This window comes from Microcebus murinus, chromosome 9, assembly GCF_040939455.1.
Source record: "Microcebus murinus isolate Inina chromosome 9, M.murinus_Inina_mat1.0, whole genome shotgun sequence".
Taxonomy (NCBI): domain Eukaryota; kingdom Metazoa; phylum Chordata; class Mammalia; order Primates; family Cheirogaleidae; genus Microcebus; species Microcebus murinus.
In genome coordinates, this window is record NC_134112.1 from 53601231 (window position 1) to 53622250 (window position 21020).

At 31.6% G+C, this 21020-nt stretch overlaps 1 protein-coding gene across 1 annotated transcript in view; it reads left to right on the forward strand.

The window, feature by feature from the left end:
• Positions 1 to 21020, forward strand: part of SEMA3A (semaphorin 3A) — a 217340-nt gene that overhangs the window by 136445 nt on the left and 59875 nt on the right. The window contains exon 7 of the mRNA XM_076006470.1: positions 938 to 1057. Coding sequence (XP_075862585.1) covers positions 938 to 1057 — 120 coding nt within the window. The remainder of the gene's footprint in view (positions 1 to 937; positions 1058 to 21020) is intronic.

The following is a 21020-nucleotide window of genomic DNA, read 5'->3' on the forward strand; positions in this document are numbered from 1 at the left end:
TTTACGTCATGGGGTGGTTGACAGAGCTGAATGAGATAATTTGAAAGTGTCAAGCGAGTGCCTGACTGCCTGACAAGCACTGAGTGGAATTCAGTAAATATTAACTTCTCTTTTTCCTCGCTTTTGTCTTTTTCCTTCTATTCTTTACCATCTGGTTATGATTCCTCCATTATTAAACTCTGACCTAGAGTTAACTCAATTTAAATAGTAATGAGTCAAAAAGCGATGGAATCTAGAATTGCAGTGATTGTGACCTGGATTTATCAGAATTTCTTTCTCTTCAAACATGTTTCTGTAATGTCTGAGGCCATGTGGTAGATTTATTTTTGGACTGCGAGATAGCTTGTACCTAATAAGAACACTTATTCCAATAGATACATTAAAAAATAAAAAGCAAGCCATTGCAAATAAAATATCAGTCCTTTCTAAATAATAACAAAATCTGATTAAGTCAGATCCCACTGAAAAAGGCATGTATGAAGGATTTAACTGATACTAAAATAAAAGCTATAAGCAAGATTTTACAATGATACCTTACCCTACTAAATAAGAATATTAGAACCGTAGTAGCTTTACACCTATAAAAGCAAATGATACAACAAATATAGTTTGCATTTTGCGTTTTGTAATTTTGTCATTGGTCATTAGTGGAAAAGAATAATATTTCATGTTTTAGCAATGTTAACTGAATCAGACTTCACAAATTTTCTAAGTTAATGCTAAATAAGTAGTCACATATTTAATCAGTGATTATAAAATACTTTCCTCAATAAAAACATAAGATGAAATATAAGTAGCTTTGCATAATGATGAAGAGAGCATTTCTGCTTTCTCTTTAGCATGGTCAAAACATCAAACTTGTGTTTTGTTTGCATTGTTTTTCTTGCCTTAATTGAATTAAAGCATGTGTATGTGGTTATATTTTGTCACAACACAGATGGAGAATTATACTCTGGAACTGCAGCTGATTTTATGGGGCGAGACTTTGCCATCTTCCGAACTCTTGGGCACCACCACCCAATCAGGACAGAGCAGCACGATTCCAGGTGGCTCAATGGTAGGTGGCATGTGTAAGAACACAGGCTTGTGACATGCATAACTGTATTAAGTCATGGAAGAACTTTAATAGTACATGCAATATTGCTTGATATTTAGTGTGCGGTTAAGCTAATGATGGTGACTTCATGACTGTGGGCGTGAGAAAGTTGGGCAAAAAGAGAAAAGAGAGATTAAAAATTCAGGAAAATATTTATTTTGTGCCAAAACTGAAGTTTCTCAGTAGTTAGCTATGGAAAGAAAGAGATCTGGGCTGGAGCTACGGAAGGGAGGCAATGGAAAAAGATAAGATGACTTACCAACCCTGTCTTTTTACAAGCACACCACAGTAAATTGCACAGTGTGGTACTTTCTTCATTCACATATCTCATTATTGCCTTGAGATCATCATCATACAAACTATTGAAAGTCAGAAAAAATTGCAATGTTAATAACATTATAGTAATAGTATTCAAAATTTCAAAGGGCTTGTATATAATATCATTATTTCATCTGAGTTACATTTAATTTTCCTAAAACCCCCTCTCCCATTTTATAGGTGAGGAAATTAAGGTAAATATCTTACGTAACCCAATGGTAGAAGATTTAGAACAGGAACCCAGTGTTCTGAACTTCAGTCACTGGCTCAAGTACTTGATCAAGTAGATGATTTTTATAATTATTATTACTCTCTATTTTCTTTTTAATATATAAATAATTTTAGCACAGCAGAAAATGTATAAAATGTATATGCTTAAAGTAAATAAATATTATTTTCATTCATATTTATAAATAGTCCTTAGAAATCCTTTTATCTAGAGTTTGATTTTTTTCCTTTGGTTATTCATTTACACATTGACCAAAGATTTTTATAATGTTCCCTACTATATGGTTATTTTTAATTATTACTTAATTGTCTATATTTATATTTATATCTGCCTTCAATCTTGTAAAATAAAGTTACCTAATGCCTAATCTCCTCCCTGTGAACTTTTTCCTGGTTCCATATGACTCATTAAAGAGAATGAAGCTTATGGTTTACAGTTCACCTATGTTCTCAGTAAGATGATTGATTATCTCACTCTTTGAACTTCTGCCACACTTGTTTTTTCTGTCTTACTTCTGAGAAGCCCAAAATTCATTCCATTATTTCTGTACTTCATTGGATTGTTGGAGAAAAATCACAAGGTTGCCTCTGGACTTCACTGAAATTTCAAGAGACCATGAGTTGTGTGACAATATTTCTTCTGATCTATCCTATACTTCAAAGCTGACCATTCAAAACATAAAACATACCTCAAATTACCTCAGTCAGCATCTCTTCTCTCCTGTGACAGGATTTCTGATTGTCCCATTATTTTTCATGTAAAAGTGACAAAAGCATGCCCCCTGCTTCTTCGTTTGACCCTTCTGCCTTTGTTCTTAATTGCATTGCTGTTCTTTCATTAATTTATGCAATCTAGATTTTGTTTGTTATCATTATCTTTTAGTTTTTAGCACCAATTTCTTCCCCTGACCTGAAATCTTGCTCAGCTATCCCATACAAAACTTTCTCTCTTAATCACAGTATGCCACAAACTCTCTCTATATGTCAAAGTTCATAACCTGGTTAGGACTGTTTCTTCAACATGTTTCACTCCCTTTAGCCACTTTCAACTTGACTTTCATCCAGTTGTCTTTTCCCATGAAACTCTTCCTCCACAGGTCATTAATGACTTCTGATAGCTTTTTCTCAATCTCCACTTAAACAAGCTCTCCTGCAGTATTTGTCACTAACTAGCTTATTCTCTTTAAATTAGTCACTTCTCTTAGCTTCCCTTATTTCTTACTCTACCATGTTTCCTTTAAACATGGCATCATTTCTCTATGGTTGTTTTAAATGAAGATTATGCTTGAGATCATTTATGAGTGACCTACAAACACTGTGGCTATCAAAGGGGATGGCCATATAGTCAAATGTCCCCCTGCCACTGGGGAGAGAGGAGGTCTCTTGGTATCTGTCAACATCTGAGAAAGTAGAAGCCTCACCAACGAAAAGAAAAGATGCTGAGATGAAGAGAGGGATGTCTGTAAAATTCCAAAAGCCAGGGACAATTTTGGAATCTCCACTGTCAATTATTAAGTCTAGAATATGTGTGGAGGCAAAATTAGTAGAAGAAAACCTCTTTTAACATTGCTATCTGTGTTCTATTCTCAAACTAAAATATTTGCGTGGGAGGGAAATATTTGTGTTTGGTTTTAATTCAGCAAGAAGGAGATTTTGATCTACTAGGATCCCTAAAGAGCATACAAGCTTTCACTGTCCATGAGAAACAAAATCTCATTAGAAGATGGAATAACATAAAGGAGAGTATAGTATCCATTTCAGTTTTATGGCCTCAAAGAAAAAAAAAAAGTCATCAAGTTAAAGCTGCCTTTATGCTGCACACTCACATGTTGACAGCTGAGGCTGAAGAATTTACACTGTGGGAAAACACAGTCATTGTCCACAGCTCTGTACTTCATCTCTGAAAATGTGTAGTTCATTTGAGAATTCAGTTATCAGTCTCTCAGCACTAAACGTGAGAACTGAGCTTTCCAAATTAGCACAAAGGTTACATCTGACAGGGTGCAGAAACCAGAACTGCGGCAAGATGGAGGATACAGACATGTTTGAGACAGAACTAAGGGCCGGTGAATCACAAGCCTCATGAAATTAAATACCATCACTGAATAAAATTGGAAACATAATGTTTACACACTCATGCATAAAATAAATTAGTTTTGAGGCATCAGCAGAGACTACACAATCATCTGTATTCCACAAGTAAAACATAGCCTTAGAAGGTATTTTTTCAGGGTTCTATGGGCTATTAAAATTAATTTTGGCATGGGGCTTAATTTAATTTTCTCAAAACAATTCAACTCTATTGGAAGAATCAATTTGCCTATTTTAGATGACCTTTAATTTTGTTCCTGCTAAAGAAAAGCAAAAAAAAAAAAAAAAAACAAAAAAAAAAGTTGTCTAGAATTAGATCCTGAAATGTATAGATTTTTTTAAAAATGGAGTTTCACTACTTTCATAATTACTAAATTTACTTTTATATAATAGTGCCAATAAAAGTTTAAATTCAGTTTTAACAGGAAATATTATGAATGAATAACACTTCCAGAAGAAGAAACTTCAGAGAAATGAACTCTATTGATTTTTAAAATATTAATATGTAACAGGTTTCTAAATAAACCCTCATCATTGATAATAAACTCTAAAGTTTCTAGAGGTTAGAGCAACTTTTGATTTCAGGAAATATACTGGGATGCGTTTGACATGTTATAGCAAAATTCACTGCTTTTTCTTGTGCTACATAAATTCTCTCAATATTATGTGGTTTTAAAATTCAATTCCAGTTTCAACTTACTAATAACGTGGAAATAAAGTAAAATTGTTCTGTTGTATATTCTTAGGAAACACGTTTATACTGCTGTTATAGTAATGATTTCTTAACATTTAGTATGAAAATACTACTACCCAGTTATTGTATGTATTAGCCATTCATTAGAGCAGATAGGTGGCCTGCCTGCAGTAGTTTTCTGTTTGATGGAGACTGTTTTCTAAAACTGTTTATGTCTGGGACTAATATCAAGATGATATTCAATTTAGAGAGCAGACTATAGTCCTTAGCATGAGACAAAGTTTTACCTTGACTTTGGCCCTTGCATTTAATAGATTATATTACCTACCACCTACAGTTTTGAAAAGAATGACCACAATCACATATATAAAAAAAGCACTGAGCAAGTGTTTGGCATGTAGTAAGCATTTAATAAATGTTAATTATCTCTGTATCCTTTTTCCCACTTCCACTGGGTGGAGCATGCTTAGGAAACTTGGTCAGACTCATTCTGTGAGTGATTATATTTGAGTCAGGGTGAAAGGGCAGCCAGAGTCGGGTTTAATATATGAAACCACATGGATCCTTGAGAGAGCCAAGACCCAGCGAACACAAACAGACCTAATTACAATGCCCAGAGTGTGAGGCCTTCCCACTCATTTCAGGAAGACCTGTTTTCTTTTAGTGGAATTTCCTAAAAGGATCGTGCCTGTAGATAGACTAACCCACTTGCCTTTTTCTGTAATTGAAATGGTATGCAAGTCATCATTCCACTTCCTCTCACTTGTAACATTCATACCATGATGGCTTGCCCTTTTTGGAATCAGCATAGCTTCCTCTGTGGTCATGTACTAGGATGTTTCATGTTCTCCTAAGATTCAAATTTCTCCACAAGATGCATTTGTAGAAAAAATAGAACCAAGAAATATGACTGCAAATAAACTATGAGTGCACAATTTAGCAGTGCATGGTACCAGATACCCAATCTTAAATCACTTGTACAGCCTTTTTAATACACTATTTCAATCCTGCCATCTTTAGAGACATAAAAATTGTCAGAGTATCCAATTGTACTTTTCTTTAATAAGTAAAATGAGTTATCTGCAAAAGCTTTGCATAATGTCAGACTTCTTATGATGCCACTTTGCAATATTTCTTTGGCTCAAATAAGTTAATAATATTTTGCTGACTTTGGGGAAAAAGCCCTTTATAAGCTTTACTTTCTGGTCATTTGAGCAGATGAATATTATCGAAGCTGAGTGATGATTCTGTTAAAATCGCAGCAACAGCAAAGGTCCTCTTAGTTTTTGTAGCCTAAGGAAGAAGGAACAAAGATACAATATTTTTTTAACTTTTGAATTATATATTCTATGAGTTACCACTATATCCATTAGTTAGCAAATCACTAAATGTACTCTTTTTTTCCTAAAGAGCTAAAAGTTACCAAAATATAGTTTCATTTGATCTCATTTTCTAAGGACCTACTTTCTATGTCACATTTTGTCTAAGAAACATTATTACCACTTTTAATCAGTTTTGTTTGAAATTACTAATGAGGAATAATGAATAAAGTTCTGAAATAAAAATTAATTCATTAGTGGCAATAAGCTTAGAAGTTGATTTTATTTTTTTCAGGCTGCTAAGAAAATATACCTGAATAAAATTGTTAGGATATGCTATTTTAATATTTTTTAATGATGTGATAAGTGCAGTTTTCAAATGTGGCATATTAACAACAACTTTTTAATTATTTATTTCAGAATTAACAGTTGAATAAGAGTAGAAAAGTAACATTTAAGAGCATCATTACATTTTGTTAAGGTAATCCCACTTTTGAGCAAAAGTTGATCAAAATTTATAGAATGAGACAATTATCTTGGACAGTTCTGTACATTAAAAGCACCTTCCTTTTTCCTCTTGTTTTTACATTTTTCTCTCGTCTCACCATCAGTTTAATGAATACAGAGCCTGTCTATACCAATTTCCTCTTCTAGAGTCACTACATTCAGAGCTCTGTGGGCCTCAAAAGGGATTTACTGCTGACTCGGTAATCTGGGTTCCTGTGTGCAGTGACATCAAGCAAGAGATTTACCCAGAGAAGTGGATGCCATGACAATGCGTGTAACCATGGTGTGACCGGCCTCCCTGACATGGCTCTCAAAAGCTTTCCCTCTGTGAAAACAGAAGCCTGTTTGCAAATTAATTAGTTTCTGGCGGCAGCTTGATTGTTGACCCAGAGTTTGTAGAGTGGAAAAACAATCAGATTAGTGTGCTCAGGGTAAAAGACCAGTGTGCACTTGCGTGTGGCTTGCTCAACTATTGAAGCTATGAATGGAGTGAAACAAATTCTATTCTGAGAAGCCTAGGCAGAGGTTAAGTGTGATGAGCCTAGAGCTCCCCAGCAGCAGGGGCTGGGGAATTAAAGGATTTTAGCCAGATAAAGCTGAATGACGGGAAGCAATGCCATTGAATTTTAATGGCATGGATAGTTTTGACTGGAAAAAAAAAAAGCCACTTGTTACGTTCTAATCACTCTGAGTGGAAGAAACATGTTTACAATATTATTAACTATTCAATATGGGTTTGACAAAAATACTTTCAGTGTGGAACATATTAATTATAATGTCTGTAAAGATAGTATATCTAAATTTTTAAAAAGTTATAAAGTAACCTGTCTTTCCATGATGATAAAATGTTTGTTCATGTATTTACTCCATTATTATATAAAGTGTAATCCCCAGATGCCCTATGAAATTAATCCTGGGTCAGAGAGAAATGTTGACTCATGAAAATATATATTCTGCTATTTATTTTTATAAATATCAAATTAGAAAATTTTTCCTAGAAATGATGTCTGCAGGCTTAGGACAAAGAATTCTGGATGCAGTTTTTGATCATTAAAATTTGTTTTAATAAAAAGGGTTATTGATTATGCTTAATTTAATAAGATTGCCTAACACTTTAAGTCATATATACTATTTTTAGGTACAACTGGTTGATGTCTCCCTACATATAGCACTGATTGCTATCACAAAACTTTCCCATTCAAAAATCATTTATGTCTCTCAATTTACAAGTGAATTGAATCCAGATTTTGCTGCCTGTCAAGTCCTTTATCATCTAATCCTACTTGACCTCTCCAATATTAAACTTTACCATACTCAACTCAAATAGAATTGGTGTCCTCAAATTTGCTATCTTTTCAATTTAACCTTACCATTCTCTCAATGGATTTTAAATGTTTCCACCTTTGAACCCCAAGAACACATAAATGTATGTTTGTAGTTATCTCAAGGCCTAACACCCCGCCTCATACTCTAGGATATATGAAATAAGATACTCTTCAATGAATCTCTTTGCAAACCCTGGAGTTACATTTTTTTTTTCAGTTTGGATCCCAGGTCCCCCATTTATTACTTATGTGACTTTGGGAGTAATTTACTTATGTTTGCCACATAGTTGAAAGAGGGTTAATACTAATATCTCATACTGTTCTTCTGAGGATCCAGGAGACAGTCCTTGTAGAGTAATCAGACCAGTGTCTAATAAAGTGGTAAATGCTTGTGGTAACTGTGGCTGCCGCTGCTGCTGTCATTTGTACACCCCTCTATCCAGACTACCGAATGCATGTTTGGTAAATTAATACGATGAACAAGTCTGAAGTTTATGCTTGCCTTTCTTCATCTGTTTTCAAGCCATTTTGTTTTGTTTTGCTTGATTGATAACTATCATTATATCAGGAACTTAGTACCTCATGAATATATAAAATATTTAGCCTTAGTATTAAAATAATAAATGAAATATTTTTAAAACATTGGGTTTAGCAAACTTAGCAGATGAAACAACGAAGTGATGAACAGTAACTAAGGCTAAATTTCAAAACATTGTGTTTTTGTTAGTGTTAATTTAGCTTTGGAAAGTATAATACTTGCCACTTAGAGAAACTGGTACGTTAATTATTAAAGTTTTTGCAAAATAATGGTTAAGAAGACATTGGCTATATTTATGACTCTAGGACACTTCTCAGTTTAACTTTTAAATTTTTCCATGAAGAGTCATCAATCTATAATCTTTGGGATGATAGTTAAGAGCATGAAGTTTCTGGAGCCCTGCTGCCTGCCTGTCTTGGGCACTAGCTGAGCAACTGTAGACAGCTGGTGTAAGCTGTCTGTGATTAACTTCTCCTTTTCAAATGGAAATAATTATAGTTTCTCTCTCATTTGGTTGTTATGAGAACTTGGAAAAATGACTACTACTACTATAAAAAAACTCAATGGATATTATCTGATTTCAAAATATTATGTAAGAATTTCAAAGAATAGGACAAGAAAAATACCCAAATATATCAAGGCACTAAAAATGCAGTAAAATGCACAATCTCACTAAACTAAGCAGCCACATACTTCTAGGAAAGCAATGAAAATGGCTTAAGGAAAACAAGACCAGATGAAGTGATAGTGATCTATGCCCTTTCTTTAAAATGAGTCTTCTATACATACAGGATTTCTTGCCTAATGATGTCTGCTCATTTTGATGGAAATAAATCTACTCCTTTGCTTCCATAAAAAGAAAAGTATTTTTCTAAGCTTAGTGGCATACTTATTGCTAAGTGACTTACAAATGACAAAAAGATATTAAAAATGTTCTAAGCCTAATTATATCATCCAAATACAAATTACAAAATGCTATCTACGTAAAAGGACTTTAAAATGTTTTCCTGATAATATTTATAAAGAGGATTGATTGAAGTATGTTTAGATGTCCTTAAAAGGATCATTTCAAGGTAGAAGTGATGGGTCACAATGTGACTTAAGAAGCTAGACAAGAGAAAAGCAAAGCCCCTTCACCCCTGCCCCTGCTTTGTACACACTGTTCTCAGCAATGTATTGATTTTCTAGGGCACATTTGTATCATCACATACATTTTGTATTTTAAAATGTATACCATTATACATTTGATACTGTTACTAACTGTTAAAATGTTGATTCAAAAATAAAATTATCCCTTAGCTATATTTTGCTTATTATTATTAATTATTATCATCATTATTAATTTTGTCATGTAAAAACTTCCCTCAAATTTTGTAGTAATTTACTTTCTATATATGCACAATAATTTTGCCATTCTTATACATTCAAAATATTAATAAGCACTAATATCAGACATCAGTGCTTTGAACTTTAATGTCAAAAATCAGATTATGTCCTCTGATATAAATCTTTTTTTCTGTAAACTCTTTATCTCTTTAAAATAAAGATTATGTAATTTTGTTCATTAAAAAACAAAGATAAAATTATTCATTTGAAGATTAATTATAAGTTATTGTTAGTAGTAATTTAATTTTATAATTAGATATAATTTTTTTCATTAGAAGTGTAGTTTTTATTATTTTGCCTGATTATTTGTTAAATTATAACTATTTTTGGATTACTATAGGCTAATAGCATATACCTATCAAAAATATGTCTCTTCAATATGTTTATAAATTTGTCTATATTCATGTAAGTCCTATAATCTATTTTGTTCATTTTAATTACTGATTTAAAAAGATACCACAGCTTCAATATCACAGAGTTTTCCAATATACATCTTTACAAAAATCTTAGCAAGAAATATATATGGCAAAATAGTGACAACAGATTTAGTTTTCCCTTTGAGATGTACAGTGTTTTCAGCATACCATACACTAAAATTGAAATTACCTAGTTGCGTTTTGGGCTTATACATTGTGTCATGACCCATTATGGTTTAGTGAGTTTTAATCTCACTGATCCTAAAAGTAAAATAATTTCAAGGCTGATATCAAACTGATGATTACCATTTAATTGTTTAATTGCTATAGAATCACTTCTTGTTTATCAAATGTGTTTTCTAAACACACTTAAGAACAAATGACAAAATTATACCCGTGTTTAGGAGAAGGAGAAAATAATCTTATAAGTCAAACAAAAAGAAAAAAATTTGGGAGATAGAAAATGAAATAATGTATTGTCGCAAAACCGTGCTCATTTTTAGATGAAGTAAAAGGAAATCTAATACTGAAAATTCAAACTATAGAATATTGTATAGAGCTAGGATTAATCAACAAGGTACTGGGCATTATGTGTTTGCAGTAATCATATTAAATATTTTGATTGAAGAGAAATTATCAAAGTAGTGAGAGAGTGCTGTCTGCCGTAAGAAAGCTATAATGATTAACCTCCCTCTTGTGTTATTCCTCTTTATTTCTCTTTAAAAATACAAGAGAGAAAAATCACATTTTTCATAGATCATATCAATGTAAATACAGCCAACTCTGATCAAACAATCATTGCACAAATAATAAAATTTAACATAAATGCCTTTGAAATACCTTGAGATAATTGTGTTAACGAATCGTAAAATCTGAATTTTTTTTCTAATTGAATCTGCTTTTATTTCCTTCCTTGTTAATTTTTAACTAATTCCTGAATGAGTGCAATTTGTAGAAGGCATTTGGAAAGATTGGCTGGAGCTAGAAATATGGCAGGAAGAAATAGAAGCAACAATGTTATACTGTTGGCAGGCCCACCTTACAAGGTGTTTTGTACAGATGTCATCTGGTAGTGATCCAGCAGAGATAGCACTAGAGAAGAAAGTAGTCTTCTCCACATCGTGGAGATTTACAAACTCTACCAAATTTATTGTTGTTTTTGTTAATTTTGTCATCCTGATTTTATACAAATCTGCTACAACTTTATCATTAGAGCCTATAAACTACTCATGAATTCCTAAATCATTTGTCCTCAAAAGGATCATAGTTCATAAGCAAAAGATGTTACTAGTACATTAGTAAGTAATTCTTTGATAGTAATAGCAAAATAAAACTTCCTCTGATAATTCTTTAGTGCAACTGCGCAAGATGAGTAGGTCATTGTTATTCTAATTGATTACTTAGAACTGTTAAATACTCTGAGCATTGGAAAACTTGGGTTATAACAAAAAGAAAAAAAATAGATTTTGTAAAAAGCAAATCACTCAGCTTTTTGGAAGGAATCTGCAAAGAAAGATGAAAGGGAGAGAGGAATAAAGGGATAAAAGAAAAGAATAATTCCTATGCTTAATAATAACTTCCTGATTAGATTTTTGGCATCATCACTCAATTATAATAAACAACATGTATCATCATAATAGAATTAATAACATTACAACTTGAAATAAATGTTCACAAATTGCACTATAAAGTCTCCTACCTAAAGGTTTAACTCTCAAGTTTATAATGTAAATTACATGTGATACATATTTAAGGGTTTTTTTTTAACTGATTAAGAGCATTGTAATATGTTGGAAAATATATTAATTCCTGATAATACTCAGATTGTCATTTTATATCTGACTATATGGTTGTCAGTAAAAACAATTAAGGTACTATGTAATAGGATATGATGGAGGTGAAATAGTTACATTATTAATGGGGAGTTAAAACTAGGTATTTTTGGCAGAGATTAAAGTGTTCATTTCAATTAATCTTTATCAATTTGTATCTTTTCTTATTTTGTTTGTTTAATGAGTATTATTCTTTCCCTAAATCTAGTCTCTTCTTATCTCATCCGATAGTGTTTCTCTTTATCTGTTGAAAATTTGTTTCTGAACCATCCCAGTTACTCACATCAAATCTTATTCTGTCCTCTTTTCCCTTCTGCTCTTTTGTAAGTACTTCATTGTTGGCAATAATAACACAGTGAATGAACTGCTCTGTTTGCTAGCTACCAACATATTGCTCTGGGCAACTTCTCTTTTCTACGTGAAATGAGCACCCATTTGGAACCCATAAAAAAAAGAAACAGAATTGAGGAAGACCCCTACCCTCCAAGATAATACTTACAGTACTTTTTATCAGATTAAAAACCCTAGAGGTCTTAGCACATCTATGGGTCCAAACACATGCATATATTTCTGAGATGTTATATATCTCAAAATCATTGTTTAACTCATAAAGCAAGGAAGGAGTTACTACTATCCATTTCCTTTTAGATGAAACATGAGTTTTTGGATACAATTGATTTTTTAGGCTTTTGACCTAATATCACAAACACAGATGGAGATTTAACCATAAAATGATAGCAAGACATGACAACTGATGAGGATGGATATCTTTTGTCTAAATATATGCAGTCTTCTCTTAGGAAATATGTGTAGAAGAGAATTCAAAAAGACAGTTGGAAACTTTTTTTTTAGGTTTTGAGGAAAAAGATCGGAATCAGTTGGAATAAGAAAAACAGTACATTCTTTGTAGATAATGTTTAAGATTTTTAAATTATGTTATTTCAGTGATACATATTCCTAATTATAAAGACATTTTAAGGAAAGTCATAGTAAAATAATGAGATGAAAGAGATTGGTAGTTAGAAATAATCAGACTGTGGAAGGAAACCAGAAACAATATTATTCTTTTCTATTTAGTACAAGTTTGATAACTGACACCTTGGACTGCTATCACAGGAAAGAAGATCTCTTCACCTAGTCTTTGAGCTTTACAAGCCACATATACAATTATAATGACTTAATCATTAGAAATAATTGTGGCTCTTGATACATTTTTTTCTAAGAAAGTTTCATTTTGCTTTAAGATTTTTATTTATGATTATTTAGAGAAATAACAGAATAGAAGCTTAAAAATGCACATTCTGAATAGTTTTCTTAAGTAACATCTTAAAGGAAGACAAACACTAACAACACAATATAGATAATAAACACAACATAATATTTGCTAAGGAATTTTTACATATGAATCACTGTACTGTCTTCCCTTTCTATCATTAAAGAAATAAAAATATAGTTATTTTCCAATTTCTTTGGGATTTAATATACAAATTTGTAAACTGCATTTGTTGACACATTTTTAAACTGCCCTTCTACTCATGTATAATCTGTAAGCATTTCTATTGGTTTCAGTAACATATTGAGGGATATTATTTAAAAGGGTGGGAAAACTTTTCTTTGGTGTTTTTAACTAATAAATATATGTATAAATGTAAAATATATTATATTTTGAGTGTTAAGGAGGCATGAACCTCAACTTTTAGCAGGAAAGAATGTGTGTGTGTTCGTGTGTGTGTATGTGTGTGTTTGTGTGTGTGTATGAGAGAGAGAGAGAAGGAAAGAGGAGAGAGAAGGGGAGAGAGAGGGGTCATTACTTAGATTAAATTTACTGCTCATGTTGTGGTCTAATTCAAATTCTGTAATTTAAGAAGGATGAATTCTTCAGCCTTCACTTTTGTTCCATTTAAATTGGGGAGATATAAACATAGGCTAAGTGTATTCTTTGAACAGGTGGGTGAGATTTTCAAGTAGCTATCACTGAAGACCCACCTTACAGGGCTTGAATCACTCCACTGAGACAGTGTCAGATTAGTATAGCTGCTAATACCTTTATAATAGCCTACCTACAAAATCTCCCCAAATTACATATTAGGAGTAAAAATTAGGTGATAGAAGTGGTGATTTCTAGGTCTCAAGAGAAGTTTCAAATACAGTAATTTAAAAAAAGTTGGTTTCAGAAGAGGTTAGTATGAATTAACTTTCACTGGAACTAGGCTAGGATTAATATTTTATTTTAAATAATAAACTTGGTAATAATACAGTAGAAGAATATTTAAAATATGTAATAGCTGATTACTATTTCTCTGTAGATATCTATTTGTCAAAAGCTCTCAGGAAAGAAAAACTAGGTAGATTTTTAGTGCAAAGAAACAAAATAGAGCCCAAATATAAACCGCAAATTATACATTTTATGTTACAACTTTTAATTTTATGTTGCAACAATACATTTTAAATTATAAGCATGTGATATGATTATTTTTATAAATAAATATTTAGTTTAGCTTCCTCAATATAAAAACACTCTTCAAATTTCATGTAACTTTACCAACTTTTTATTTAGTTCATATAGATGTGACCCTAAAAAAAGCAAAAACACAAAACAAAACAAAAAAGCCAACAAAAAACCAAAATAAATAATAAGCATTTATTTTCAATACATTGAGATAAGGAAAGTACAAAAAATCCTCATAGATAAAGTTAAATTTCAACTATTTCTTAAAGGATAGTAAGATCTTGCAGGTTAAGCAGGGTGTGTAATAAGGATTGTTTTCCCTAAATTCTAATTACTTTGAAAATTATGCTATAAGTTATCTGCTTTTCTGCTTTGAATTCCCTTCCCCATGTAATTAGGCATTTTCAAGAATCAAAACTATTATTGTCTCTTAAGAACAAAAAACATAGAAACTGCAAATAATTGTTTTGCAGTTAAACATGTTTTTCTTCTTTGATGAGATCCTGAATTTCCTGTATTTTTAAGAACATTTTCTGATTATGGAAGAATAGAAGTGCTGAAGCTCCTCTGGTGTAGCAATCAGGATAATTAGGTTCTATCTATAATGACATTCATGTTATTAAAAGTTGCCAAGGTCTGTGTCAAATAAAAATTGACCTGAATCTTTCCTGGTCCCTAAATCATTATTTTATTTTAAGAATCAGGCCACATTCTTATACATATCACCCTTTTCACTAGAACCCAAGGGTCTAATTATGGCCAACTGAGAGGACAAGCCACCAACACTGCCTATGCCATCCTTTAATGAGTGCTTGAACTATTAACATGCCCTAGGCTATAGGCAGACATCAAAAACAAACTTTCCCCATTTCTCATAAAATTGACTTTTTATTTCACACAGTAAAATTTTTTATGATATTATATATTCAGCAATTTTTGACAAAGTAAGTTTTATGATTATATGAAAATGCTTTTTAAAATTCTGATTAAAAGTGTTACTGGAATTCACAAATACCAGGTTTGTCATCTATAGATTCTGACCTATCTTTCAGAGAAAAAAATATAAGCTGAAATTGAGTATATACTATATTTTAAGAGATTTCGATTAAAAAAAAGGTTGATATTACATTTTCTTTTGTTTTTGTGTTGCTTAGAGGTTTTACTTGTTTGTTTTGGGCCAAAATTTTATTCTGTCAATCAATTTGTCTTTGAATCATGTGTAATTATGTGGGCAAGAAAATTATATGAAACCTTTAAGAAATGTTTCTAAGTATAGACAAAAATAGGTAAGATTTTCAAGTTATCCAAGTTATATGAAGCTATAATATTACTAGTAACAACATTGGACCAAAAAAACCTAGAAACAAACATATGTATAAATATACAAATATACCAAATAAAATTACAAAATCACCTTTGCTATTATAAAGATGATTCCAAGAAAATAGGACATTTCTTAGCTCATTTTATTACCTTAATATTTGAAAATAAAATATATGTTTTCTCTTGTTCAATGTTTAAAAGTTATATGAAATCAAATGATTTTTTCTGATAAATTTAAATATGTTAGGTAGAATAAGAAGAAAATGTTCTTAACATAATAAAGAAAAAAAAGTTGAGTCTCGAAGTTCTTAATGGATGGAAAGACATTATTAATTCAGGTAGTATGTTATTATAATTATTCTTTGAAAACATATATATGTATGTGAAATTTATTTTAAACTTATCCAGTCTCCTTATTTTCAACATTACCAATGAGTGAGATATAACTGTGGATTGAAGAAAGAGTTGAAAGGAAGTACTGCTGTGTTTCTCTTCCTTCTCAGAAAGAATTAAATCATGCCTGTACTATATCTCTTTGCTGTGTTGATTTTTTTTAGCTCCTTTCTTAAGCACTGGAACTTTTAAAAAATAAATCACACACACTTAAATGCACTTGTTTCATCTCATTTAATAAAGCAGAGTAAGCACACTGTCTAAAAATTTGATGAACTTTCTGGCAAAGGAAAGAAAAACGTGCTCTAATTTAAAATGAGGTGGGTTAGGAAATACCATGTTTCTTGAAACTCTACCAATTTTCCCTTTTAAGAGAAGATTTCAGTGTGAAGTCATCAATTAAGTAAGATCATTTAAATTACTTGTTATTGTGGAACAATGGCTTTCTTAATGGAAAATTCTATTTTATTTGCATGTAGGAAATGAAGGTTGGATGCCTTTGTTTTCTTCATCCAAGTTCAAAAGTTATATTTAATCATATTGTATGAAAAATATTTTAATTACTTTGAACATGAGCTTCATTTATAGAATGGTTTTTTTTACAGAACAGAGTTTTATTATATTCATTTTAATATCCCTTCATGTTGACATCTTCTATATTGACAAAATGTAAAGACACAATCATCTTTTTCTGCAAACCTTTTCAATTTTACAGAAACTCATTGGGGAAAAAATCCATAGTAAGTCCTTGATGTCTTTAAATGTAATCAAAATCAATATCCAAAGTATTACCTGCAAAAGAATATATGTGTGTGTGTGTGTGTGTGTAAGAAGAGTATGTGTATGCATGTATATAACCATTATGAGGTATTAAAAAAAAACTCTTCCTGGAGATTATTTATTGCATGAAATTCTATCTGATATTCTCAATATAGATTAGATTCTATATTAGAAATAGATTACTAATTACATACTAGTTTATATATAACATAATTCCAAAGTGCAATAATGTAAATTAGGAAAGGACAGTTGATGATGATGGAGAAAGATATTCATAGCATGAATTTATTTATTGAAGATCTAATACAAGGAAGCATCTATAAATATGGCAGCTTCCTGTGGTTAAGAGAATAAATAACCAAAACTTATAAAAATGCCTATAAACATATTTGAAGTAACTAGATTAAATAAGACATCAAAATATTTCTAATCCATATTTAACATCATAAAACACAGACCCCTATATCATTACATGTACTATACTTGTAAATAGCAAATGCCATATGCAACTGCCACAATCTGCGATTGAAAAAAGTCACTCTAAAATATACAAAATAGGTACATAATTATATCATTCCCACATTGAAATATTGAAGGACTGCCTCTTAACCACTCAGTAAAAATACACTACATACTTACAAGATAAAAGAGTGGAAGTATAGATCACAATTTAGTAGATAATAATTACCAAATGTTAATGATAATAATGAAAAAGTTATATGAATTTTTGAAATGTCTATTTAGGCTACATTAGATTAACATTGTAAGCAGTATCCATAAAATATATTTTGTGCTCAGCAATACATTCCTACAATTTGAGGTATTCACCATGATAGAAAAATTATTTTAAAACAACATAATGGGAATAAATCAATCAATAAAATAGAAAAACAAAACCAAAACACCACAGGCTTTATTGTCTTTTAAAAAAACCTGACAAACTTTATTTATTATGAATTTACTTTCCAAAAGTAATTCTACAACATATGGGCAATTACATGATGAAAATGTTCCTATTTGATTATAGGATGTTAAAGACCATAATATTTAAGTAAAAAGAACATGCTTGCTATCTAGATATAGAAAACTTACCAGGCATTGAAGTTTTACCATACTAAATTTGCATCTCTATGAATATCTGTAGTGATGCTTGGAGCTTAGGCTCAGTTATATTATTTGAATTTGTTGCTTTTGCTACACTTTAGGAGGGAGTCAGTGGAAAAAAAGACTGTGCCATAAAGATAAGTACAGAATTAGTAAAAGATAGTAAATGATATCACTTACCACCCATAATAATTATCATATTTACATATTATATTTTCTTAACTTCATCTTAACTTATACATGCACCTAAGATCACCTTTGCTGAAAGTTAAAAAACAAATGTTACTTTTTGTCTCAGGAGACATAAAGCATTATTTCTAATTTGAAAGGAGAGATTTCAAATACAGGAAAGTTAAAAGAATTTTACAATGATAAACTTTAGTCCTCCACCTACATTCTACAAATTTACAATTTACTATAATGTATTATATATCTATTCATCCATACCTCTCTCCATTTACCAATCATCTTTTTTATGAAGTAAAAGTAGTTTCAAGCATTAACTCACCTTTCTTATATGATTAACAATGATATGTCTTCAATATTTATGTATTTTTTAGTAAGATAAAATTTACATACAATGAGGTTCATAAATCTTGTGTACTATTCAATGAGTTTCGACAAATAGTACACCTCTGTAACCCAGGCCCCTATTAATATATGGAACACTCCAGAAAGTTCTCTTATGTCCCTTTTCAGTTAGTTCACTACCTGTGTCCCAAGAGGAACCCATTGCTCTGATGTTTTCACTATAGATTCATTTTGTGTATTCTAGAAACTCATGTAAATTGAATTATGCAGGCCAGGTGTGCTTAGCCCTGTTACCCCAGCATTTCAGGTGGCTGAAGTGAGAGGATCACTTGAACTCAAAGTTTGATATTGCTATATTTGTGCCACTACATTCCAGCCTGGGCAACAGAGCAAGACTTCATCTCTTAAAAAAAAAAAAAAAAAAGTGGAATATACAATATGTACTCCTTTGTTTTAATGCTATTGAAATTCATTTGTGTCATTGGGTATAATTTTTTTGTATTGCTGAGTAGTATTCAATTGTGTGGATATACCACAGTGTGTTATCTGTTCTATTGATAAACATCTGAGTTTCCTTAAACTGCTATAAATATTCCTGTTCAAGTCTTGTAGACATACACTTTCATTTCTCCTGATTAAATATCTAGGAACGGAATGGCTGGATCATAGGGTAGGTATATATGTGGTTTTATAAAAAAAAAAAAATGGATCATTTTATACCCTCACCAAAAAATAGACAAAAGAGCATGTTAAGCAATGAATGGGCATAAAAAAATGTAAATATTGATGAAATCACTCTTGCTATCATGTGGAAGAAAAATGGTTGGAAGGTAAGACTGATAACAAAAACTAAAAAACTAGTCAAAAGCTATTCAAAGAATGGAATGAATTTAAGGACCTAAATTAAGGATACAGATGAATATTTAGGAGGGAGATTAAAACAAAATTTGATAAAATGTTGATGATGAGGAAGAAGATATGAAGACTAATATCAGGCTTCTGAGTTCTAATAAATATATGGGTGTATTGAGAAAAATGAGTTATCCAGGAGGAGCAGGTGGGGAGACGATGGAGAGAGTTATTTTTGAGGAGCTCAACATGCAATACCACATGGAGATGGTCAAAAGTCAGGCAAAAAATTCTGCCCAGTCATAGGAGAATAGTGTCAGAATCAAAGAGTGCAACTAATAAAGATAACCAGAAATGTTTATAGAAAAGGAGAGAGGACATGGATTCTACCATTGCATGGTATATTTTTGAATGAGTATTTTCTTTCATTTTTTGTATTCTTTTCTTTAACAGCTGAAATAATTTTAATTACTCCATAATGATTATACATCCTCATATAAGCTTACCTATGTTCAATGTAATTAAAAAACTAATAATTTAAATAACTCAAGGGTAATGATTAATGAGTTACTCACTGTATAAATTATTTTGTTGACAAGTGAAAACAAGAAAACACTATAAATATTGCAGCATACCTGATTTTGCTTGACTAAGAGCATAATTGTTCAAACCCCAGCATTGAGACTAAAACCTCCTTTGGATGATTTTAGATCTAGTGTCTTTATTTATATCACTGTAGAGAACAATATTGCTGCTGCTCTTTCTGGCTTCTGATTCATTTTGATCCCTTCTTTTATGGCCTCTAGAGGTGAAAAGGGAAGCTCTTGATTTGCTGTTTGTTTTTGTGCTCTATCTTCCAATTCTGTTTTCAAAAAGGATACATCATTGGTTACTTCTGCTTCATTATTAAGCCATGTTTTGTTCACCCAAAATCATTTTAGAAGGGTGTCTTTGAAGCCAACTGGATAGAGCTGGAACCCATTCTACTTGCTTTTTGTTGACTTCAAAGACACCCTTCTATAATGATTTTGGGTGAACAACACATGGCTTAATGATAAAGCTGAAGTTACCAATGATGGGATAATAATAAGGATAAGTCATATTTCACAAAAGCGTGTTATTATAAGTCCATCTGTATTAACTGTATTAGGTTATTTGATCTTTATTCTCCATATCCTCACTTTCTGAATGTGAACTCGAGACAGAGATGTTAACTTGCCCACAGTCACACAGCAAGTGGTAGTGTGAAGCCGGACACTGTGACGGGTCCTTAACCATCGTGCAGTAACACTGTCATTGTCTCTGTGAAAGCAGTCTACAAACCATAAGCCAATTACATAAGTATAATAGTGTTCAGTTGTGTTCAAGTTAGTAAGAATCTGAAAGTGTAATATACTGTTACAAGAACAAGAGAGGATTCAAAAACAAATGACAAACTCTGCCTCAAAAGAACTTGGATAAAATAGAAACACAGATGTACCCTGCTCCAAAGCATAATTGAGGGCAAGTGGGCAGGTGACTCTAATTAAAACTCAGACAAAATAATGTAGCATCGAAGCGCAGAAGAGGAATTTCCACCTGAAGAGTTTAAAGAAAGTATTTTTGACAGTTATTTGAAAAGGGTCCTGAAAAATTGTCATGATTCTTGGTAGAGAAATCTGCATAAATGAAGTAATTTAAGAATGAAAGTTTTGAGAATCCAGAGCGATGTGATAGGAGCACACAGAGGGAAATTCAACGTGAAGCAAACCCAGAATTGTATGTGAGGGGTGGGTAGTACAGACCTGGAAACCCTTTTAGGGGAGTCTGAATTTAATGGCGTGGCAAATGGAAAACCAACA